The following is a 25,100-nucleotide window of genomic DNA, read 5'->3' as shown; positions in this document are numbered from 1 at the left end:
AGGAATAAAGAGAATGTGGTACTATCATAAGGCTTGGCATGTAGACCAATGGACCAGAATTCAGAATCCAAAAAGAAAATCTTTAGCAAGTTGATTTTGTCACGGGTGCCAAGACAATTCAATGAGGGAAAAAACAGTCTTTATGGTACTTTAGAACAATTGGCTATCCAAATGCAAAAGCAAGAAACTGGACCCCTACCTCACACCATATAAAAAACTGACTCAAGAAAAAAAAAAAATCAAAAGCTTAATGTAAGAGCCAAAACAATTAGACTCTGAGAAGAAAGCAGGAACAAATCTTAATGGCCTTGGATTAGGCAGTAGTTTCTTAGTTATGACACAGAAAGTTCCAGCAATCACAGGAAAAAAATAAATTGCATTTTATCAAAATTTAAAACTTTGTGCTTCAAAGGGCATCATCAAAAAAGTGAAAAGGCAACCCACAGAATGAAAGAAAATATTTACAAATCATATATGTAATAAAGGACTTACACCTATAACATATAGAAGACTCTAACAACTCCATAACAAAACGACAAATAACCCAATTTTAAAATAACAAAGGATCTGAATATATATGTCTCCAAAGAAGATATACAAATGTCCAATAAGTGCATGAAAAAATGTTCAACATCATTATCAGCAGCAAAATAGACATCAAAACCACAATGAGATACCACTTTACATCCATTAGAATGGCTATAATGAAAAATACAGACGATAGGAAGTGCTGCTCAGGATGTAGAGAAATTAGAACTCTCCTACGCTACTGGTGGGAATGTAAAATGGTGCAACCACTTTGGAAAACACCTTGGGAGTTCCTCAAAAGATTAAATACAGAGTTACTATATGATGTAGCCATTCCATTCCTAAGTACATACCCTAAGAGAAATTTAAACACATCTATCAAAAACCTTGTACATAAAAGTTCATAGCCACATTCTTCATAATAGTCAGTAAGCAGAAACAATTCAAGTACTCATCAACCATCAAATGGATAAAAAGTAAAATATCCATATAACATCGCTCAGTCGTGTCCGACTCTTTGTGACCCCGTGGACTTTAGCCTACCAGGCTCCTCCGTCCATGGGATTCTCCAGGCAAGAATACTGGAGTGGGTTACCATTTCCTTCTCCAGGGGATCTTCCCGACCCAGGGATCAAACCCAGGTCTTCCGCATTGGATGCAGACGCTTTAACCTCTGAGGCACCAGGGAAGCCCCCCATATAATATAACTCAGCCATAAAAAGCAATGAAGTACTGTACATACTACAACATGGATGACCCTTGAAAACAATATGCTAAGTGAAAGACGTTGGTCCCAAAGGACCACATATTGTACGATTCCATTGATATGAAATGCCCAGAATAGGCAAATTCATAGAAACAGCAGGTAAATAAATTGTGGTTGCCTAGGGCTGGGGGTTGTAGTGGTGGTGACTGCTAATGCATGTGAGAAGGGAGTGTCAGAAGGATAAAAATGCTCTAAAATTGACCGTGGTAATGATTGTACAACTTTGTTAATAAACTAAAATATATTGAGTTGTATATACTTTAAATAGGTGAATTGTATAATATGTAAAATATATCTCAATAAAGCTGTTTTTTAATGAAATGAAATAAAAGCATGGCACAAAAATTCAAAGTTATGTGACTGTGAAGCCACATCCTTAATTAACAGCTGTGTCCCAGAGCACACTTACACAGATTCAGCTGGTTGTGCTTTATGTCAAGTTAAAAATTTATAAGTTCAGAAAAAGTAGAAGAAACCACTGGTAAAGAATTCACAGGATTAGTGAGTAGAAATAGATTCCATTTACAGGAATATTGCTCATTCATAAAAAAGAACAAAATAATGTCATCTGCAGCAACATGGGTGGGACCTACAGACTGTCAAACTTGAATGAAGTCAAAGACAAACACGATATGGTATCACTTATACACAGAATCTAAAAAATAGTACAAATGAACTTACTAATAAAACAGAAATAAAGTTACAGATGTAGAGCACAAACTTATAGTTACTGGTGGGAAAGTGAAGGGTGGGAGCAGGCATAAATTGGGAGACTGGAATTGACATATACACTCTACTACACAAAAAATAGATAACTAATAAGGATCTACTGCATAGAACAGGACACTCCACTCAGTACTCTGTAATGACCTATGCAGAACAAGAATCTGAAAAACAGCAGATATGCATATATGTATAACTGACTCACTTTGCTGCATACCTGAAACTAACACAACATTCTAAATCAACTACTCTGCAATAAAAATTTTAAAAGAGAAATACATTCCATTTAGAACAACTTGTTACTCTTAAGCTTCATATAAAGCCAATTTCTATCCTCTTATTAACTGCCTTGCAAAGACCATATTTTTCCTTGATAACTGTGAAATATATTTGTAAATACAGAAATTAAATATTTCAAAAATTGTTAAAAGTCCTCTTGCTTTAACATAACATTGATTTGCATTTATAATTAGTAAGATTTTAAATTAATTCACTTCAAGATAACATAAATAGGCATAAGCATCAGTTTTGGGTGCTCTGAAATGTTTTTTTTTCCCTTAAATTACAAAAGCAATATAAAAACATTACATAAAACTTGGGATATAAAAACAATTAATTTCTATTACCAAGATCATGATTTTCATTTTCCAATGTACCTTGCAGAATACTTTTCAAGTGCATATATTTTAACCTAATTGCAATCATCTCCAAACTATAATTTTGTATCCCACTTTTTCACTTAATGCATCATAAGCATTTTTCTCATAAGCATTTTTCCATATTTTATAGTCTTTGCAATTACATTTTTATAGGAATATAATTTTTAAGTGCACATGAATTTATTCATAATTATTTCAGAGCTGGCCACATAAGTTGCTTCTAATGTTTTGATGTTATAAATAATACTGTAAAGATGATCTCTGTGCATATTCTTTAACATTACTATCTTAAAAGAGATGCCTAGAAGTGGAAACATTTTTATGACAGTTGACACACACTGCCAAATTACTTTCATCTCCACTTGGACGATCCAGCAGCTTCACAAAGTTAGTATGTTCCGAACTGAGCTCATCATCACCCTATCCCACCTCCACCTGTCACCCCTTCCATCTTCTTCTCTCTCAGTGATTGGCAAGGGCAGATGCTCAAGCCCCAGTATCACTGACTCCCGTCCTTTTCCCTATCATCTGTCTCTGACATTTGCCCTGAAAGAGCTCTCGCACACACCTGTCCACTCTGTCCCTTCCCACAGCCAACACCCCAGTTCTAATCAAGGGCGTGAAGCAGCAGCACCCTGACTATGCGCCTGGAACTCAGTCTCCCTCCCTGTCCTCAGGGCGTCTATCTGCAGCAGGAAAGATACCGGTTTAGAAACAGAAGCATTTGTATATTTGAAAGCTGCTAAGAAAGTGGTTCTTACAAGTTCTCATCACAAGAAAATAAAAACTAACTGTGAGGTAATGGATGTTATCTGAAGTTATTGTGGTGATCACTTCATAACATATACTTCTACCAAATCTTCATGCTGTGCACCTTAAACTTATCCAATGTTACATCATCAATTATAACAAAATTGGAAAAATAAACAAGTTAATTTAAAAACTGCAAACAGACTACTCCAGAGAAGTAGATATTGGATTAGACTTGTAGGTTAAAAAATAGGTATTTATTGTTTTTTGTTTTGTACAGCCAGTAAGTTTTAACATCTTGGCTTTTTAAAAGATAAATTTGTATGAGGCCATGTGTAATAATTATAATAATTCATGCTATACATGCTAAAATATATTTTTCATAATCTGCTCTTTTCCTAGATCTTTGATATGCAGTTTTTGATTTACAGCTATTTTGACAGGCTAGCTTTTTGGTAGGCAGAAATTAAAAATTTTTATGAAGAGAAATGAGGATGATCTTTACATTTATGATCTTAGCCATGCTTTCAAACTTTCAAATATATGTAAACAGATGGCATGGCAGTGTATTATCAAGTACAAGGCTCTCAAGAAAATGTTAACAAAACACGGTGACTCACAATCTTAGGAATTGAGTACTCGAAATAAACCTTGCTCCTCTGAAGAATCCTTTTCTTCCAATTTGAACAACTCAATTTCCCTTGAGGTAAAACCCATTTACTATGGTCTTTACGCATACAAAGTGCAGAACCATGTTACAGGTAAAAAAAAGTATGTCAAAACTCTCCTGCTTTTCCAGCAATAGTCAGATACACAGATCCAATGATTATATTGTTTACCTAGTTGTCCAAATGATGAATGTATTTTATTCGTGATTTTATGTATATAAGAGACAGAGGATGGTTTAGAGAAGAAAGTGTCCAGGTACGTTACACGCTACCTGGGAACTCTTAAAAATGCATGTTGATTCTTGCCTCTGTTCACTTCTCTGTTCTGTGCGTATCAGTCAGTTTAAAAATAAGATGAAAAATAAAGAAGACATAAAACTAAATAAAGCATCTAATTCAGAACAAAAAATAAAGAATAAAGGTCATTTCTAGACTCTACTTCTACTACTGTTTGTTACTCCTCTTTACTGAAGAAGGGAAGAATGATCTTATCAACTGGCACCCAAGACTCAGACCTTTCTGGGGGATTTTGTGGGAGGCTTTTCTTGCTTGAAGAAAGGAGGCATTTGGGTTTGATCTACTCTTTTAGCTTGTGCAGTGCAGGGGGCTCAGCAGGCCTACTTGCTAAAATGAAAATGTTAACATACACGATTGTTTGCAAGGTCCCTAGTGCTACCCAAGATAAAATCCAAACAGTTCTTCCTGGAGTACGAGGTCTTAACATGGTCTGGTCTTTGCCTCTTTAGTCATTATTATTTGTGGGTCCCTGTCCCCCATTTGCACACACAAAGCAACTTTCCAAATCCACCTGGCTTCTTCCCACCTAATGGCTCTTGCTCAAGCTGCTCCCTCTGCCCAAACTCTCCCTTTATCATTTTTTGAGCTGGCTAATTTGTTCATTTCAGTTCAGTTCCGTCACTCAGTCGTGTCCGACTCTTGGCGACCCCATGGACTGCAGCACACCAGGCTTCCCTGTCCATCACCAACTCCCAGAGTTCACCCAAACTCATGTCCATTGAGTCGGGGATGCCATCCAACCATCTCATCCTCTGTCTTCCCCTTTTCCTCCCGCCTTCAATCTTTCCCAGCATCAGGGTCTTTTCAAATGAGTCAGTTCTTCACATCAGGTGGCCAAAGTATTAGAGTTTCAGCTTCAGCATCAGTCCTTCCAACGAACATTCAGGACTGGTTTCCTTTAGGATGGCTAATTTGTACTCATATTTTAAACCTCATCTCCTCTATGAACCCTCTGACATCGACCAGAAGTGGGGGAGGAGTCATCTCCATGAATACCTTAACTACGATACATACAACACTGTTTTCTAATTATCTGATTACTTCCTGGTCCCTAAGAGATGTGAGCATAGACTATACTCTTTATTTTTTAAATTTAATTTAATTTTTAATTGGAGGATAATTACTTTATAATCTTGTGATGGTTTCTGCCATACATCAACATGAATCAACCATAGGTGTACATATGTCCCCTCCTTCCCCATCCCATCCCTCTAGGTTGTTACAGAGCACTGGTTTTGAGTTCCCTGCATCAGACAGCAAATTCCCACTGGCTACCTATTTTACATATGGTAATGTATATGTTTCAACTGTATTCTTTAAATAACTGTACCCTAGAGAGTAATACATTATTCCCCCATAAAAAGTATTTACTAAATGCTAAACAATGGAAGAAAGAAAATAAATCTATGCCTAGAACTTAGAAGAATAGAAATTAAAGACATATAGTTACAGACATATAGATACAGAGTTGCATGGATTTTTTTAAATTGACTTATGTTTATATTTATAAAAATGGGCTTATATTGGCTTCCAATTATGTTATTAAAGGCTCAAAAAGTCCAATCTCATATCATCATTCCCTAAAAGAAAGAATAGTTGCATCAAAAATACAGGAGGCACATTATTTAAGAATAAAAGGCTATCTTATCAATCACCAACGATGGGGACTGACTGAGCAGAGCACTATAGACTGCCCCGGACCACGGCCTTGCATCAGATGAGTCTTTGGCAGCCTCTGACTTACATTTTCTTCTCCAAGTGTAACTTCTCTCTGAGCCCTTCACAGGGCAAAAAGCAGACAATTAATTAGAGTGCGGCACTCTGTGAGATTGTCTAGAGAATAAACTAGGATTCTCTGTTGCTGACTGAGGCTAGATCCACAGGCTTTGGTAACCAGAGGAAACAGTGGTAGGTTTGACAATCTCTTATGAAAAGTGAGTATATTCTTTAATCCTCACACCCCATCATTCCCTTCATAACCACCATTTACACCACATCACTCACCCTGAGTTGGCAGCTACGCCATGCTCAGACTGAAATATGAACCTGCTCCTCTTTCCACCAGCTTTATCCCAGGCTAAATGCATCCACGAGTCCTTAGTCTCTGGCTCAAACTCAAGAGCAAAAGCAGCCCTGAGACCACACCCAGAGACAGAGCACAGTTGCCCTGGGGTTATGGGTCTGGAAAGTGAAAGGGAATCTTTTCAGGAGGTTCAGCTTTCCTTTGCAGGAGCTTATTCACTCTGAAGGAAATCTTTACCATTGGTTTCTGTTAGATTTAGAAGTTTAAAAGCTGTCAGTGAGGTCTGCAGAAATGAGGGGGGAAAAATGCACATTGAGAAAGACGAGGAGCTTGGGCGCTGTAGCAGGGACTCCTGGTGACTGATATTTAATGCACTGTGGGCTGTGGAAGGGCTGGAGGCTTACTCTGAGGGTCTACTACTGAGAGCTCCTCTTGGCCATCTGCTGCGAGTTTGACTAATGTGGAAAACTTTTCAGTTAGTAAATTGTGGCTGCCATGCGTCAGAATAGGAAATAATTTAAGGAGATTTTTTAAAATCACGGACTGAAACTCACTCAAAGTATAAAGCAGAACACAGTTAGTAGGTGTTTAATACTTCTGAAGTATATTTTTAAATAAAATTTTAGAAAACAAAGTGATGCAATTCCTTTGCATCTCTGACCATAACCTTGATCTTTCCAGTATTTCATTTTTAATGACATTTATAGGCCATGTTACTTTCAAAAGAAAGTACAGAGGCAAAAAGTTTAATAAGTGGATTAGGAATCATGATGTTGTTATTCAGTCGCTAAGTCACATCCAATTCTTTTATGACCACATGGACTGCAGCCCACCAGGCACCTCTGTCCATGGGATTTCTCAGGCAAGAATACCAGAGTACATTGCCATCTCCTTCTCCAGGGAATTTTCCTGACCAGGAATTGAACCCACATCTCCTGCATTGCAGGTGAATTCTTTACTGCTGAGCCACCAGGGAAGCCCCCCGCCAAAAGTTCAACAAGTGAATTAAGAATCATGATATTCACCATTAAAAAGGAAGAAAGGCACAAGAGGTGAGTTAAGCACTGAATTTATTCTAAATTTAAGGCAAATACGGTAAAAAAAAAAAAAAAAAACCTATTTTTGTTACCTTGACATTACATAACAACCAAAAAAAACATGCAAAATGATTTCCAGGGACAAATTTTTCTTATGCAATTATACTCAAGTAGGATCCTACCCCATTGGTGCTCATATAGGTACACTGGAGTAATAAAGTTGGCATTGGGTACAATTTATAGAAATTCTATTTTAAATGACTTACCATATGAATACTTTGCAAAGGTTGCAGCTTAACATTAAATTAAAACTCATGGAAAGCATTTCTAGTTGGGAAGGGATCTGAGACAACAGGGTCCAAATAAATGCCACGGGACTGACAACACATGCCTCCTGCTAGCAGGTGCTGGGGGTCATCAGCTAATGACTAGATTCCCAACAAGTACTTGTACAACAAGAAATTCTGTTCTTAATTTAGACTCACATGCTCAGGCCCAGCCCTAGACTCAAAAGATCCAGGATCTCTAGGGGGGATCAGAGGCCAGCAACCTAGATATATTTTTAATAAACTCTACTGGCAATTCTTAAGCTAGACACATTTGAACAGTACTGTTTTAAGTCAGAGTTTGGTTTAGAGAGGTGTTAGCTCAATTTAGTCTCTGTGCTGTGCTTAGTCACTCAGTCACGTCCAACTCTTTGTGACTGCATGGACTGGAGCCCACTAGACTCCCCTGTCCAAGGAGATTCTCCAGGCAAGAATGCTGAAGTGGGTTGCCATGCCCTCCTCCAGGGGACCTTCCTGACCCAGGGAGCGAACCCAGGTCTCCCGTGTTGCAGGCAGATTCTTTACCATCTGAGCCACCAGGAAAGCCCTTAATTTAGTCTAGTGGTGGCTAAAAGTGCCTCTGTGGGTGGCGCCTACACTACTGATTAGGGAAGGGGTGAGTCCAGAAGAAAGCACAACCATGGCAGACTCTACCAATGACTGGTTTTCCTGTTGCTTCCTCCAGCATCTTTTAGTCATTGTTTTAACAATCACTGTGGAACACATTACTTTAAGAAACTGTTGAAAAGACTCCAGCGACTTCCCTGGCAGTTCACTGGTTAAGAATTTACCTTGCAATGCAGGGGACGTGGGTTCGATCCCTGGTGGGAGAACCAAGATTCCATATGCCATGGAGAAACTAAGTCCACGCACTCCAACTACTGAGCCCAGCACCACAGCTAGCCTGTGCACGGCAACCACAGATCCTACATGACACAGCTAAGACTCAATAGAGCCAAATCAACAAACATCTCTTTAATAGACTCCACATTTGGAGAATGTGGGAGATACTCCTGTTCATCTCCTCCTATGGTTCTACTTTAATTACTCACTGGGAAAAAGATCCAGGTTGTAACCTCTGAAGTAAAATGTTAAGCCCAGAATTCTGTTTTCAAAGAGAAAGCCAACCAGCAGACAGGCAAGAAATAAAGCAACTGTTTTTCTCCGAACACTTGCAGGTATGCTTGACTGACTTCAAAAACCCATTATTATACCATACGAGATACAACTGAATTCTGAAATTTGTGAGTTGGACTTTGCAGGTCATTGCTTATGCTTCCATCCCCTTTCTGACTACTCACTCTACCTTATCTGTGTCTATTTGGGATTTCTTCCCTTATTTCCAACAAAGTTCTCCTTTGAAGTTGCCCTTACATTTGATTCTTATTAATCCAGACATTCTGGTTAATTCCAGATGTCCTCTGTATAAACGTTACCAAGAATATGGATAAAAGAGAAGATGGAAAAGCATATGTTACGCACAATGTGATTTATTCTGTATCTTGTACTTTTATAGGATTTAGTTTTTTTTTTTAAAAAGCAGATCTGCCTCAATTTGCAGATTAGAAATTAAACAGTAAAATTTCATCAATGTGGGCATTCAATCTGTCATTGTGCTCGGGTATAAGTGTTTTATAACCCCTACAAGGGTGTAAGTCACATTCTACATCTGTAAGACTTGAGAATAGACAAGTCCCTTTCAAATGCATTCTCTCTTTAATCCTCACCACAACCCCAAGGTTGTTCCCATTGGAGCAGACGAGGAAGCTGAAGCCCAGAGGGGTGCAGCAGTTTGCCCAATGTCACCCAGCTTGTGAGTGACAAGGCCAGGCTTTAGGAATGGGTTTCAAATCCACCCCAGCCATCAATCATCGCCACATGGTGGAAAGAATGTTAAAGGCGAAGAAATAGTTTCCTAGAATAAAGTTACAGCAATCTGTATGTCCTTCTGCAGCTGATAACTGGGGCATCAATTTCCTTTGAAACTCAGGGCCCTAAATAATCAGCTTCTCTACAGAAGGTACAAAAAAGACTTAGCACTGTAATTTATGATGCAAGTCCTGATCTACAATTAGCTTTCAAAGGACCTGGAACATCAGATATAAAGGACCATTAACGTAACCTCTTTGTCAATACAGAAAATTGCTATTTTTTTTCCACATCTCTGCAATACCTACTGCTTATTAAAAAGAAAAATGCCACAGGCCCTCTTCCATCTACACTAAGTTTGGTAATATCACCACATTTAAAAATCCACACTTAAAGCGATGAGATGAAGTCCGCTTACCCCTCCTTCATGTCGTTGATGGGCAGTGGGACCCGGCCGCCCCGGTCGAGGGCTGACGTGATGTTTATGGCGTTCAAGCGCTCGGGCTGCCACACATTTTTCACGGCCCCCAGGAAGTCTCCAAGAACCTCGCTGGCCAGCATTTCTTCTACGTTCATATTTTTAATGAAGAATTCTGCTTGATAGGGTAACGGGAAGTCTAATTTTGGTGGGAAAAGGGTATGCACACCTTTAATGAGGGAGTCTTTGGAAAGGGAAACAAAAGAACTTGAGATTTGTTGACGTGTCACAGTCCTGGCTTTGGGGAACAATATTATTCCTGACTTCAAAGGCTTTCGGAGTAACAGAGGCTATATCTTATCTAAAAACACCACATACATTTGACCCAGAATTTTATCTATGATGTAATCAAATCCAAGGGACAGCAGGGCAGTTTGCAATTATAGGAAAAAGAAACAAAGAAAGAAAAGGCAAAACGCCAAATCTCGTATCTGTCTCTAACTTGCCAGTGGCCTGCCAGCCTCCTCACCCGGCCAACGTACCCAGGTAGAAGCAGCATTTCCAGAACTGAGAAAAATATTTTGTGTTTGTCTTGTTTCAAAGTTGACAGATCTTTTTCACGTTGTTTAATCATTACAACCCTAGGCAGTGCTATTTCTATTTGAACAGAGGAGGAAGCTGAGACACAGAACAGTATCCTTTCAAATAGAGAAGATATGACAAAATACCGGGACTTGTTTGTGGGTTGCTTATATAGGATATGGAAAACCGTATTTTTAATTTGCAGTATTATTGATCTTTTTAGAGCATGCTAAAACATTACATTTAACTAAAATAAATATTGACTGCATTTTCAATAAGTACTTTGAAATCATAACTATTTCATTCTTTGGATCACTCCATAATTAGATATTCTAGAGAAATCGTAAAGTTTCTGTTGAAATTCCATATCTCACATTGTTAGGGATTTACCTAGCTTTTTTCCTCCTCAACGTCTCATCAACAATTTCCCTCTAAAGATGCCAAAAAGAATATTTTAAGCCAACCCAATGTCCAATTCAGACTCTTGATATAAGAAACTTGAAATAAATATAATTGATTTCAGCTTCTCAAATGTTAGTCTTGAATTATAAAATGTCATTTCCTATACTCTGGCTGTTCTATTAAGACAAAGAAGAGCTTTCTTCTCGTTTAGTAATATTTCTGTAATAATAAAAGCTACTTTCAAGGGAAACAGGTGAATTACCATATTTAATACTCACAATCAGAAAGCGAGTAGGTACTTGTATTTTTCTCCATGCTTTCAGAAGAGGAAGCTAATTTTTAGATCATATGAACTTACCTCACATGATTTTTACCTGAGCTAAAAGAGACTGTGTATATAAAGTGCTCACCAGAGCTCCTAATATACAGTAAGAACTTAGAAAATATTAAACTTTAGCAATTCTTATAATAATATGCACATGTTACTTATTTGGATTCTGCCGTGAAAATTTCTGGACTATCCACAGATTTAAAGTCCCCAGTAATAATTACATTATGTATTGCTGTTGTTGTTCAGTGGCACAGTTGTGTCCAACTCTGTGACCCCATGGACTGCAGCACGCCAGGCTTTCCTGTCCATCGCCAACTCCCAGAGTTTACTCAAACTCATGTCCATTGAGTCAGTGATGCCATCCAACCATCTCATCCTCTGTTGACCCCTTCTCTTGCCCTCAATCTTTCCCAGCGCCAGGGTCTTTTCCCCTCTGACTTACTATAACTCATGTACTATCTGTCCATTCTTATTTAATAAATAAAAAAATTATGTAATAACTGAAACCTCGATGACCTCATTTATTATGAAACCTCTTTAATATTAAAGGACATTTGATGCCAGAGCTGAAGTCAGGAGATATTCTGGCTCTAGAGTTTTCAGGAGAGTTTTCTGGAGTGTAGTGTCTCTAAAGATTAAGTTTTTCAAAGCCCTAATCCCAGAAGGCTTTTCACCCTTCTCCTACACTGTAATTTATTCTGCTTATGATTTTGTTAGATTTGTTTGATGTATAGCCCATCTGTAATCTTCTAAAATATGCTGTTTATTCTCTTTGATGTAGATAAGTTTCCTGTTTTATACAGATATGTTTCCTGTTTTATATAGATAAACAGAACCTTAATCATGTTACATTTCCCCCACCCCCACCCCATACTGAGAAACAGTCATGCAGAAAAATGTCAGGAAGAACAGTTTCTTGGCAATAAATAATATTTATAAATAATACCAAGTATAGTTTGTTGAGTAGGCTAGAATTCTATCATCTATTCACTTCATTCGGTGTTTTTAAATCCACTTGTCAAAAAAAGCATGCAAAACTTTTTCCTGTTTATCATCGAGGCTCCTCCTTGGAGAGCTGCTCCCTGGCCTTCCCTAATGCCTGTGACCTTCCATGGCTCCTAAAGAGGCTGGCAGCTGCCACACCCTTCCGTGGCTCCAGGCAGTATAAGCTACCCAGCCAAGTGCTCTTGCCAAGTCTCCTAGAGATGAGTCACCGGAGCTTTCTAACTTTGGGGAAATCCCGCACCTGCTATATTTGGACACCACGGAGGCCAAGGGAACAGGAGGCCAACAGAGTGGTGGCACTAAAACCTGATTTAGAGACTCACTCTACATACTCTCCTTGGGCTTCACATTGTGCGATTCCACACGACTCATTTCCCATTAGACGTCCCAGAGCAGGAGGCAGCTCCCAAACAGCAGGAGACAGAACTGAGCACGGTTATCCTGATGCTCAGCTCCCGTTACTGCTTTTCCTCACCTTATCTGGGGGCCAACAGCCCACGTATAGGTCGCCCACAGACACATACCCTAATGACCACATGCATTCCAGCAAAAAGAGCAAGGAAAAATGACTGCCTGGTGGTGCACTGGTTTTCAGAGGTTTGGCCACTGCTGTTGTTCAGCCAGTCGTGGCCAACTCTTTGTGACCCTTTGAATGGTAGGCACACCATGCTCCTCTGTGCTCCTCTATCTCCTGGAGTTTCCTCAAATTCACGTCCATTGAGTCTGTGAGGCCATCTAACCATCTCATTCTCTGTCCCTTCGTTCTCCTCCTCCCCTCACTCTTACTATCTAATGCAATCTAATAATCTATAAGAGGAGGCTTTCTAAACCCAGATGCTCGTTCTCTCCCAACCCTAACTCAGATAAATGGCCCCTCAGGCCAACTCTCAGCCTATAGTTGACCAGCAGTCTTCCACTAGTATCTGCTTGAATACGGTCCCCACACGTCAGCATCACCTGTTCCACTAGTATCTGCTTGAATGTGCTTCCCACACGTCAGCATCACCTGTTAGGATACAGTCTGTGTCAACTAGACTGAGACCAGACTTGAAAAGAAAGCAGTTCAAACCACAGGCCAGGTTATTTTTCAGTTTGTTGTTGTTGTTCAGTCGCTAAGTCGTGTCCAACTCTTTGCTTGTAGGGATTCAAAATACCTTGCAAAAGACTTCTGAGTCCCTCTGAGAACATACTAGTGAGGTTAGTGGTCCAGGCCCACTGTAATATAACTAAACTGACAGATCCCCAAGGAAAAGGAACGTCACAACCATTCTTCTCATTAAGGATATTCCAATTTTACATAGACAGCTTGACAGCAAGTACCCAATTACAATTGGGTACAAAATTACAAAAGCCCCTGGGAAGTGGAAAAGTGGACAGAGAATCTTCTGTCCTGGCCAAAGGAATGGGCACTTGGACTTTCTTCTCATATATGAAAGAAACAGTGAAAGTCGCACGGTCGTGTCCAGCTCTTTGCAGTCCCATGGACTGTAACCTACCCGGCTCCTCTGTCCATGGAATTCCCCAGGCAAGAGTAGGGGAGTGGGTTGCCATTTCCTTCTCCAGGGGATCTTCCCAACCCGGGGATCGAACCCAGATCTACTGCACTGCAGGCAGATTCTTTACCAACTGAGCAGCTAGGAACAGTCATTTTAAATTTTAAACTAGCACATTTGTTGTCTGCAATTAATACAGCTAAAATGCCAAAAGGAAAAACTCATGTTAAGGGGTTCAAAATCATCAAGCATCCTCCTCAATTATGTATTGCATTACATTTTCATTTCTATTGAAATTACTTTCTTTCATACAGTGTAAAGATAACTTTAAACACAGCCTTTACTGAATTACTATGAATTCCAAATTAGTAGGCCCTGATAAAATGTGTTGTACTAGAAAACAGACGGAGAAGGCAATGGCACCCCATTCTAGTACTCTTGCCTGGAAAATCCCATGGATGGAGGAGCCTGGCGGGCTGCAGTCCACGGGGTCGCAAAGAGTCTGACGCGACTCAGTGACTTCACTTTCACTTTTCACTTGCATGCATTGGAGAAGGAAATGGCAACCCACTCCAGTGTTCTTGCCTAGAGAATCCCAGGGATGGGGGAGCCTGGTGGGCTGCCGTCTATGGGGTCGCACAGAGTCAGACATGACTGAAGCGACTTAGTAGCAGCAGCAGCAGAAAACAGAAGTAAGAATTTTCCTATTCAGGATACAGAATTGTTTTTCTGTGCTGGGATGGGGTGGGGGGAATATTGTATCAGTTCTTCTCCCATCACCCTCATAAATGATATCTGGTATAGCATCCCATGATTTAGAAATTTTAACCACGAAGTTTTTAGGGGTATGTCTTTCCCAACTGAATGCCAAAACAGCATCAGAATATGCTAAGTGTCGGAGTAACTCTTGTGTCCCTAACCTTCTAAATCCTAAGGTATCACTTAACAATTTGAGCATGTGTAATTCTAAATTGTTGATGGACTCCAACAATTACTCCAGCTAAATGATTAGCTATTTAGAAAGGAGACTGTGACCCAAATGATGACCCAAATGATGGTTTATTTCTATTAACATTTCTTTATCATCAACACAACTAGACTACGAGCTATGATAGGTTTTAAAATAAAATCATACCAATGATGAATTCTATGACCAGCCTTACGTCAAGCACATTTTGAGCCTTAAATGATCGCTTCCTTACCTCAGAGTTACAAGAGGAATGGTATTAGTCCCGCTGAACAGATGATTCAACCAAGGCCTGGAGAAATAAGTGGCTTCTATATTTGGCTCCCTATCCTGAGGTTTTCAGCACCAAAACAAGTCATGATATTTTGTCATGAATTTTATTGCTTGTTTTCTTTTCTACATTTTACTATTTCATTAGGTATGGTAGGTATGTGGAGCTTTAAAATCCTGAACTAGATTTTATATACCTATAAAACATAAGTGAAATACTTGTTGCAAATAAGGAAACAATCAATAACATATTTTCCCATACCTACCTTCTGCTGACATTATATTAATTATCAAATTGTGCCTTGCGGTCTCAAAGGTACGCCTATTATAGGCTGTTATCTATTAGAAAAAGAAAGTCATATTAAAGAAGTGAAATGTTATTTGAAAAATGAAATTCATTAAGGGCTAAATGAAAACAAATTGTCGTTCTTTCCATTTTCATTATTTGTCTATATACTTACAAAATATTCCTTCTCTGAACAACAAGAATCAGAGCTTTTAGCAATATTATGGGAAATAGATAATTAGTCAGGTCTATTAAACATGCTAAAACAACAAGTTAAAATCAGAAAAACCCTTTTATAGAAGACTGTTAAGTGCCAGTGGCAATGCAGATGCATCATTAGTAAATGGATTAACTATTATGAATTACTTACCAGAGCCATTCTAAACTTGGGGAAAAAAAAAACATACAAAATCTATTTCTGTACTTTTGAATGGAACTTAAGGATCATACCAGAAAGTGCACTTTAAAACAAGCGTATCTCTGTGTTGTCTGCATTTAGTACTAAACTGCACACCAAACCGTCAGGAGATGTCAGGACCCCTTTGGAAATCATATCTCACGATGGAGCACAGCAGTAGGGATCACAGTCTGATGGCACATGCTCAAAACCACAAATCAATTCCTTCACAAAAAAAATTGGTAAATGTTTGTGGAGTCAATGAACTTACATCAAAGTCAACTCAGAAACAGCCACTGCAAACAACAAACAAAGCAAAGGCCAACAGCAGGATGTGGCTTCAAAAATCTAGGAATAATTAACTTTATAACAGATATGAAATCACTCAGACAGGCCTGCGGTACCTCAAAAAAACAAAACAAAACAAATGATAGTCTTAGCATCCCAGCATTGTCCTGGCAGTAATCGCAGCCACAGTTGACACTGAGATAAAAAAGTAAGACAACAGAAATACCTTGCACACTCAGAACCAGTATCAAAGATTTTAAGCACCACAGATGAGCTTTAAATATATCACCCTCATCAGAAGTATCATTTGAGACAACAGTGAAAAATCAGAATTTGGAAATTAAAAATTCTCAAACTTTAACAATATTTAAAAGTACATATTCTGAAAAGTGTATTATTCCACAAAGATAAAAGAACTTCTCTCTCCACAATCTGTCGGATTTCTTTTGGATTCAGTGACTTCTTTGCTGCTCTCTGCTGGGACACATGATCCATGAGGTTCACAACCAAACACTAAAATTAAGACTAGTCGTTAAATAAATGGGGCATTATTGTTTGCAAAGAAGCAAAAGACATTTGGGAATGCTCACGAGTTTAAAAGTTTACTCTGCAAAATTTTAATCATGTTCTCAATGGAAAAAAATACTAAATATTATTTGCTATAACATCTTAAAGCTAATGCTCAGGAAGAAAAAGTTAAACGTTTTCAAATTAACTGTAATATTCTTCTGGCTAGCCTTAACAAAATTATCAGAAAGCTCATTATTGTAAATTTCATAATTCTAATAAGTTTTTTAAAATCATAGGCGACATAAGAGAGTGAAGAACATTTTCATAAATCAGGAGGAAGGATTTTATTATCCAGATTTATATTTAATGCTTAATTTTAAAAGCTATAACAGAATTCAGTTCTTTTGTCATTTCTAATGAGATATTTAAATACTATAATATCATCTATCAGAGTCTACTTATCATGATGTGAAGCCCTTCATCGCAAAGAGAGACGCACATGTGTACACTTTTGGATCCCTTATTTCTAAAACAGTGGCGGGTTTATTTTAGATGCTTAATAAATATCTACTGAATAAATTATGGATGTAAGTGACTAAATATTTAAGATATGCAAAATCTTTTCACTATATTATTAAAAGAATTTTTTTAAATGCTAAAAATGTTTTTATAGATGGATATGAGTTATTTACAGATAAAACACTACTCGTGTTAGATGAAAGATATGCTGTTTTCATCATTTTTAAAGATATTATTTGATACTTATTCATAACCTTATATTTTGGTAGTAGGGTATAATGAACCCCTGTGAATCATGGCTCAACACACGTGTTTCTCTTCTGTCCTAGCTGCTTGCCTTTCTCCCACCAGAGAAACCATTTTGGATTTTGTGTTTATCATCCCATTAGTTTTAAATATAGTTTTATTATACATGCATGTATGTTTAAAATACATTGTTCACTTTGATAGCTTTTGAACTCTATAAAGACCATAAACTAGTCTTCAGAGGTGTGGGATTTTTTCCAGCATTATGTGTAAAGCATTTATTCCTGCTGCCAGGCAAGTCTAACTTCATTCTTGCTGTAAGTGTTCACTATGTGAAATAATAGTTCCAGGAATTATTTATCTACTCTCTTGTTGATGGACTTCTGGGTCTCGGTTGGTTTGTGGGTTTCCAATGTTTTTCTATGCAAACATTGCTCAAGGAACATGACTGTGCATGCCTTTGGGTGCTGGACATTTGCAAATATTTCTTTTTTTTTTGTATTTTGGTCACACCACATGGCTTGCAGGATCCTAGTTCCTCGATCAGTGATTAAACCCCAGGCCACAGCAGTAAAAGCACCGAGTCCTAACCACTGGAATGCCAGGGAATTCCCTGCAAGTATTTAAGTTCATACGTAGAAGTGGGATGGCTAGATCATAGTGTACCACGATATTCAGCTATGTAAAAGTGATTAGTCCAATTCCCACATCCACTGCCAAAGAACTTTACTGAGGGTGAAATTCTCACTGCAGTCTTAATCTGATTATTCCTCCTTATAGTGATTAAACTTCTTTACTTAAATGGCATTTATGTCTTCTCTTTGTAAAAATGTCTGTTCATGTCTTTTTCTTACTGAAATTGTAGGTGTCCTTTTTCATATTTTACATACTTCTTATTAGTCAGTTATATATATTTCAAATATCATCTTCCAGTTTGTGGGTTGTCTTTTCTTTAAAGTTTTCTTTTGATGAATGGAAGTTCACAAGTTTACTATGGTAACTTGATCAAGTATTTCTCTTAAGTAAAAAAGATTTAGGTTTTATTTAAGATATCCTTTCCTACCCCCAAATTCAGAAAGATACTCCTCTACATTTCTTAAATTAATTTATTTTAATTGGAGACTAATCATTTTACAATATTGTGGTGGTTTTTGCCATACATTGACGTGAATCAGCCACGGGTATACATGTGTCCCCCCATCTTGAAAAGCCCTCCCACCTCATCCCTCTGGGTTGTCCCAGAGCACTGGCTTTGAGTGCCCTGCTTCATGCATCGAACTTGCACTGGCCATCTATTTCACATATGGTAATACATGTTTCAATGCTATTCTTTCAAATCATCCCACCCTCGCCTTCTCCCACATAGTCCAAGAGTCTATTCTTTACATCTGTGTCTCTTTTGCTGTCTTGCATATAGAGTCATCATTACCATCTTTCTAAATTCCATATATATGCATTAATACACTGTACTGGTGTTTCTCTTTCTGACTTACTTCACTCTGTATAATAGACTCCAGTTTCATCCATCTCATCAGAACTGACTCAAATGTGTTTTTAATGGCTGAGTAATATTCCATTGTGTATACACAGCTTCAAAAGCAGAGACATTACTTTGCCAACAAAGGTTCGTCTAGTCAAGGCTATGGTTTTTCCTGTGGTCATGTATGGATGTGAGAGTTGGACTGTGAAGAAGGCTGAGCACCAAAGAATTGATGCTTTTGAACTGTGGTGTTGGAGAAGACTCTTGAGAGTCCCTTAGACTGCAAGGAGATCCAACCAGTCCATTCTAAAGGAGATCATCCCTGGGATTTCTTTGGAAGGAATGATGCTAAAGCTGAAACTCCAGTACTTTGGCCACCTCATGTGAAGAGTTGACTCATTGGAAAAGACTCTGATGCTGGGAGGGATTGGGGGCAGGAGGAGAAGGGGACGACAGGATGAGATGGCTGGATGGCATCACTGACTCGATGGACGTGAGTCTGAGAGAGCTCCGGGAGTTGGTGATGGACAGGGAGGCCTGGCGTGTTGCGATTCATGGGCTCGCAAAGAATCGGACACAACTGAGCAACTGATCTGATACACAGCTTTCTTATCCGTTCATCTGCCAATGGAAATCCAGGTGGCTTCCATGTCCTGGCTATTGTAAATGGTGCTGCAATGACATTTGGGAACATGTGTCTGTTTCAGTTCTGGTTTCCTCGGTGTGTATGCCCATGCCCCGCAGTGGGATTACTGGGTCATATGACAGCTCTATTTTCAGTTTTTTAAGGTATCTCCACACTGTTCTACATAGTGGCTGTATCACTTTGTACGCCTATCAACATTGTAAGGGGGTTCCCTTTTCTCCACACCCTCTCCAGAATTTACTGTTTGTAGACTTTTTGATGGCAACCATTCTGACTGGTGTGAGATGGTACCTCATTGTGGTTTTGAGTGACGTTCAGCATCTCATGTGTTTGTTTGCCATCTGTATGTCTTCTTTGGAGAAACATCTGTTTAGTTCTTTGGCCCACTTTTTGATTGGGTTGTTTATTTTTCTGGTATTGAGCTGCTTGTATATTGGAGAGTAATTCTTTGTCAGTTGTTTCATTTACTATTACTTTCTCCCATTCTAAAGGCTGCCTTTTATTCTTGCTTATAGTTTGTTTCATTGTGCAAAAGCTTGTATCATGTGTTTATTTTTGTCTTTATTTCCATTACTCTGGGAGGTGGGTCATAGAGGATCTTGCTGTCATTTATGTCAGAGAGTGTTCTACCTATGTTTTCCTCTAAGAGTTTTATAGTTTCTGGTCTTACATTTAGATCTTTAATCCATTTTGAGTTTATTTTTATGTATGGTGTTAGAAAGTATTCTAGTTTCATTCTTTTACAGGTGGTTGACCAATTTTCCCACTTGTTAAAGAGATTGTCTTTTCTCCATTGTATATTTTTGCCTCCTTTGTCAATGGTAAGGTGTCCATAGGTGCATGGATTTATCTCTGGGTGAATCAACCTTCCTGACTTCTGACTATATTATAAAGTTACAGTCATAAAGACAGTACAGTACTGGCACAAAGACAGAAATACAGATCAGTGGAACAAAACAGAAAGCCCAGAGATAAATCTACGTTTTTATATAATAGCTTAAAAATGTGCTAAATCTTCAATATACCTAGACATGAATTTTGTATTTCTTGGGAAGTAAGAATCTAATTTTATGTTTGCCATGCGGCTGAGTTTCAGCCAATAGGCTTCCTTTTCCCTAATCTGTGATATGTGGTACCATTTCTTTAGATATATACTGTTGTTCTTTAAGTACATGGACCTGTCTCTGGGCTCCCTATTTTACTCATTGGTTAATTTCTCTATTTGTGTATCAATACAAACTTATGATTGGTTACTACAGATTCACAATAAATGTTGATATCTGGAAAGGAAAGAAATTTTACTCCCTTTTTTTTTTCCTCTTTAAAAGGAAAGTCTTTAAAAGTCTTGATTTTTCTTGGCCATTAATTTATCAATTTTAGACCTAGACAATTTTAGTTGTCAAGTTTTGTGAAATAACCTATTGAGATTTTTTTATTTGAACTGCACTGAATCTATAGATCAATTAGGGAGAAATCAATGCTTTTATGATTTTGAGTCTTCCTATCCCTGAATGATAGGATAGCTTTTTATTTATTCAGGCACTATTTAAAATCAATAAAATTTTATAATTTTTCCCATATATACCTTTTGTTAGATTTATTCCAAGTACATTAGAATTTTATTGCTAAAAATGGTATCTTTTAAAAACTTGCATTTTTCTCAATACTTATTTAATAAATAAATATGATCAAGTTTTTTATATCAATCCTATAACTAACTGCCAGGCTTTCTTAAGATTTTAATAGCCTACAGACTCTTTATATCATTGACTATTCCATTTCTTCCTTTCAAACACTTATAAATTTCTTTATTTACTGCACTGGTTAGGACTTCTAAAATATTCTGTAATAGATGTGATAAAGGGAGCTATCCTTGTTTTGTTCCTGAATTTAAATGGAATTCTCCTAGTGTTTTCCCATTAAAAAAATGATGTTTGCTATTAGTTTCCATATATAACCTATTAGGTTAAGGAAGCTCACTTGCTTTCCTAGTGTGCTCAGAGTTTCTTTTCTCTTATCAAGAAGAAGTGTTGAATTTTAGTCAACGCTTTCTTTGAATCTATCCAGGTAACTGTGTTTTTCTTTTTGAATCTAGCAATGTGGTGACTTCCATTTATATACTTCTTTTATAACTTGACTACATATTTTAAAAATTATTTTGACAATAACTCCAAATAACTTTCCTATATCTACATATATTCTATATCAACACTGCCTTAAGAAAGCAGATTTATAGACAGACATCATCGAAAAGTCATGTTAATACAAACTTCAGTTCAGATGAAGAAACACCTTCTCTCAGTCAACATGGAAGTTCATATCCACAGTCCATGGCTGATTAAAACTTTGGAGAAAAACGCAAAGCATGTAGCCTCCTGAGAATTTGTAAAATTACTACAAATTTCTGGTGGTAGAAAACATGCCACCCATGACCTGTGCAAACCCCTGGCAATTCCACAAGCAGTTCCGATGCTGGTGCCCTGGTCACTACCAGTAAGTCTTTATAGAATTGGAGAGTTAAGTTCAAGAGGGAAGGGACATAGGTATACCTATGGCTCATTCACGCTGATATCTAGAGGAAACCAACACAATATTGTAAAGCAATTATCCTTCAATTAAAAATAATATGAGGAGCATGGGTATACCTGTGGCAGATTCATTTTGATGTTGGGCAAAACTAATACAATATTGTAAAGTTTAAAAATAAAATAAAATTAAAAAATAATAATAATAAAATTTTTTTTAATTCCAATTTAAGATCTTAGAGGCATTGAGGCCTAAAACTGTAGAACTCTCTTGCCATTAATTGCCAGTGTAATTCTGATTTTGTTAGGTATAGTAAAGAGTGAAACACTTTTAGCATTTATATCCATTCATTAAAAAAAATTAATTCCCATTAAAGGTTTGATGTCATCATTGTTTTTATTGTCTTAATGTCTTTTTTTATTTTGGCCATGCCACACGGCATGTGGAATCTTAGTTCCCTGACCAAGGATCCAACCCATGTCCCCTGCAGAGAAAATGTGGAGCCTTAATGGCAACCTACTCCAGTGTTCTTGCCTGGAGACTCCCAGGGACAGAGGAGCCTGGTGGGCTGCCGTCTGTGGGATCACACAGAGTCGGACATGACTGAAGTGACTTAGCAGCAGCAGCAGCAACTACTGGATTTAACCACTGGACTGCCAGGGAAGTCCTTATTGTCTTAATTTCTAATATCTTCCAAGTATGATGTCAGGTACTGATAAAAAGCTGATTAATTATAGCACCACCATAACTCCCAAAGTCAAGGTCAAACATATCTGCATGGCTTACAGAGCCCTCCAAGATCTGCCCGTATCAGCATCAACACCTCTTTTCCCATCATTTGGCCTCTGGAGTGCATGCTGTCCTCTAACTACCTCTAAAGTTCTCTAAGACCATGTGGTTTTGTTTATGCCTCAAGATTTTGATGTGCTGTATCTTCTTTCTAAAATAGCCTTCCTTCTACTTAGTGAATTTCTATTTACCCTCTTACAACTCTGCATCAGACAGCACCTTCTTATTATAACAGTTATGTCAGTGTTGGCTAAGTCTGAATTTCCATTCCAGTGCTTCAACCCCAGAACTGTAAGACATGGCAGGGGATGGCTACTATTCATTTTTCTACCATGAACACCTATCATAATGCTCAGTACATGGTAGGGGCTCAAAAGACATCTGTTTAAATGCTTGTATTTGAATGAACATGAAATCTGAATTTAAAATCTGGAGGAAATAAGTGGATTCATTTTCTTAAATAGAATTCATAGGAATCTATTTATTTTAAATGTCTTTTAATTTTTTTCACTAATTTAGACTGCCCTTTTTATATATAAAAGCTGAAACAGAAAACTCTGTAGATGAACAGAAAGAAATGGTATATTTCCAAATGTTATCTCATGTGTTTCCATGCATAAAATACTGAAAACCACTGCCATATAACTTTAATTGCATTTGAAACTCAAATTACAAATAAACAAGAATATAATTTTGCTCTAAGTAAATTACCTCAATGACCGTTGGTTTCCCCACATTTTCGGCTGTTGGAGACCCATAAAGGACTCCATCGCTATATGGTGTTCTTTGGATATATCGAAGCCATCCAGGACGGTCTGGGTAACCCATTAAATTTGTGTTAAATGTTATGGGATCATTACTAATCTCACCTAGGTAAGAAACACAGAAGTGAGATATAAAAGTTATTTTCACGTGCTGCTTTGATAGTTTCAACAAAAATATGTCTGTCTAAAAAGTTTTTTCTTAACATTTGTAGCAAATTAAATAAAACCCAAAGAAATCCATCTGAGAATTTACATTAGGACCTCACATAAAGAAGAAAATCATTTTGGTGGTTTAGTTTGTCTAGAAATCTGACACAACGAAGAGCATATTCATGCAATTTTTTTCAAACCATCTTTTCCTTTAATTTTTTTTTGGGGGGGAGTGGGGTCACATAGCAGTGGAGAAGTTCTATCAATGAGACGACTAACTTTCAGGAAAATCAGGTTCCTATGCTCATTCTTTTGAGAAATCTTTCTTTCATTCAACTCTGGACACTATCAACTTAATCTTAAGGGATATCTCAAAATTATAAAAGTATCATGAAAACAAAAATAACGTAATTCCAAAACACTGGAGGATGAGTTGAAAAATCCAAATCTAAAAGAACTTCAATAACATGACATTTATTAATAATAAACGATAACAACAGCATCATTTTATTAGCATGTACCAAGCCTCATTGCTGTGTCTAGCCTCTACAGGCACTATTACTTCATCTGATTCCAAACATACCAATAAAAGTAGTACTATTACAGCCGTAATTTTACCGATGAAATATGTAATTTTCCATGTTAACTCCTCATAGTCAAATTAAGTGGGGAAACAAGAATTTAATCCTGGTTGACCCCAGAAACTATGCTCTTAACTATATGAAACTATATGTTTTCTTCTGCTGCTTAAAAGATTTAGCTATACAGTTTTGCAAAAGTACAATGCCTCATGAGAAAACATTTTATAAATAATTGATGAAAAGATTGCCTTTTTTTCTTGAATATTGGTGAAAACATGCTTAACTAAATGAGTATTTTCAGATATACTACTCATCATATCATCTACAAAAATAATATTTATGCCATACTTTTCAGAAAACTCATTTTTGTTACTTAAGTAAGAGTCATAATAAGAATATATTTTCTCTTGCTATTCTTTCTATATCTTCATTAACTGGATGGCATTTATGACAATTGAACAGAACATAATTTAAACAAATAGATGATTAAATAAGGCTTTGTAATTGGTATTACTTTGAAGAAAAATTAATCCCCATTATATTATCATGAAGTTATATAAAATTATTTCATATTGTAAAAGTTTTTTTGAGAATTTTGTTTTACCATTATTTAATTCTCTTCTATGATATGTGTATAATTTTCCAAAAGTCAATGTCCGAGGTAAGACTCTAAGTCTTAATGTGGAAAACCATAATTTTATAGCTATAATTATTTCTATGAGAATATAGGTAGATGATTTGTCAGAAGTACAAAACTCAAGACTAGACAATCAGAAATATGCTTTCTTCAAAATTCAAAAATGA

At 37.4% G+C, this 25,100-nt stretch overlaps 1 protein-coding gene across 14 annotated transcripts in view; it reads right to left on the bottom strand.

Annotated features, from left to right (window-relative positions):
- SGCE (sarcoglycan epsilon) overlaps positions 1-25,100 on the bottom strand; it is a 185,920-nt gene that overhangs the window by 19,649 nt on the left and 141,171 nt on the right. For all 14 annotated transcript variants that reach the window (XM_086397835.1, XM_086397838.1, XM_086397827.1 and 11 more), the window contains 3 exons: positions 23,513-23,670; positions 15,381-15,453; positions 10,065-10,263 (listed from right to left, as the gene is read on the bottom strand). In XM_086397835.1, coding sequence (XP_086253961.1) covers positions 10,065-10,263; positions 15,381-15,453; positions 23,513-23,670 — 430 coding nt within the window. The remainder of the gene's footprint in view (positions 1-10,064; positions 10,264-15,380; positions 15,454-23,512; positions 23,671-25,100) is intronic.

Source organism: Bos grunniens, chromosome 4 (assembly GCF_055505025.1).
Source record: "Bos grunniens cultivar Pamir isolate PY7600 chromosome 4, Bosgru_T2T1.0, whole genome shotgun sequence".
NCBI classification, from domain to species: Eukaryota; Metazoa; Chordata; class Mammalia; order Artiodactyla; family Bovidae; genus Bos; species Bos grunniens.
Note: the sequence above shows the minus strand (reverse complement) of the source record. Positions and strands in the feature narration are given on the sequence as shown.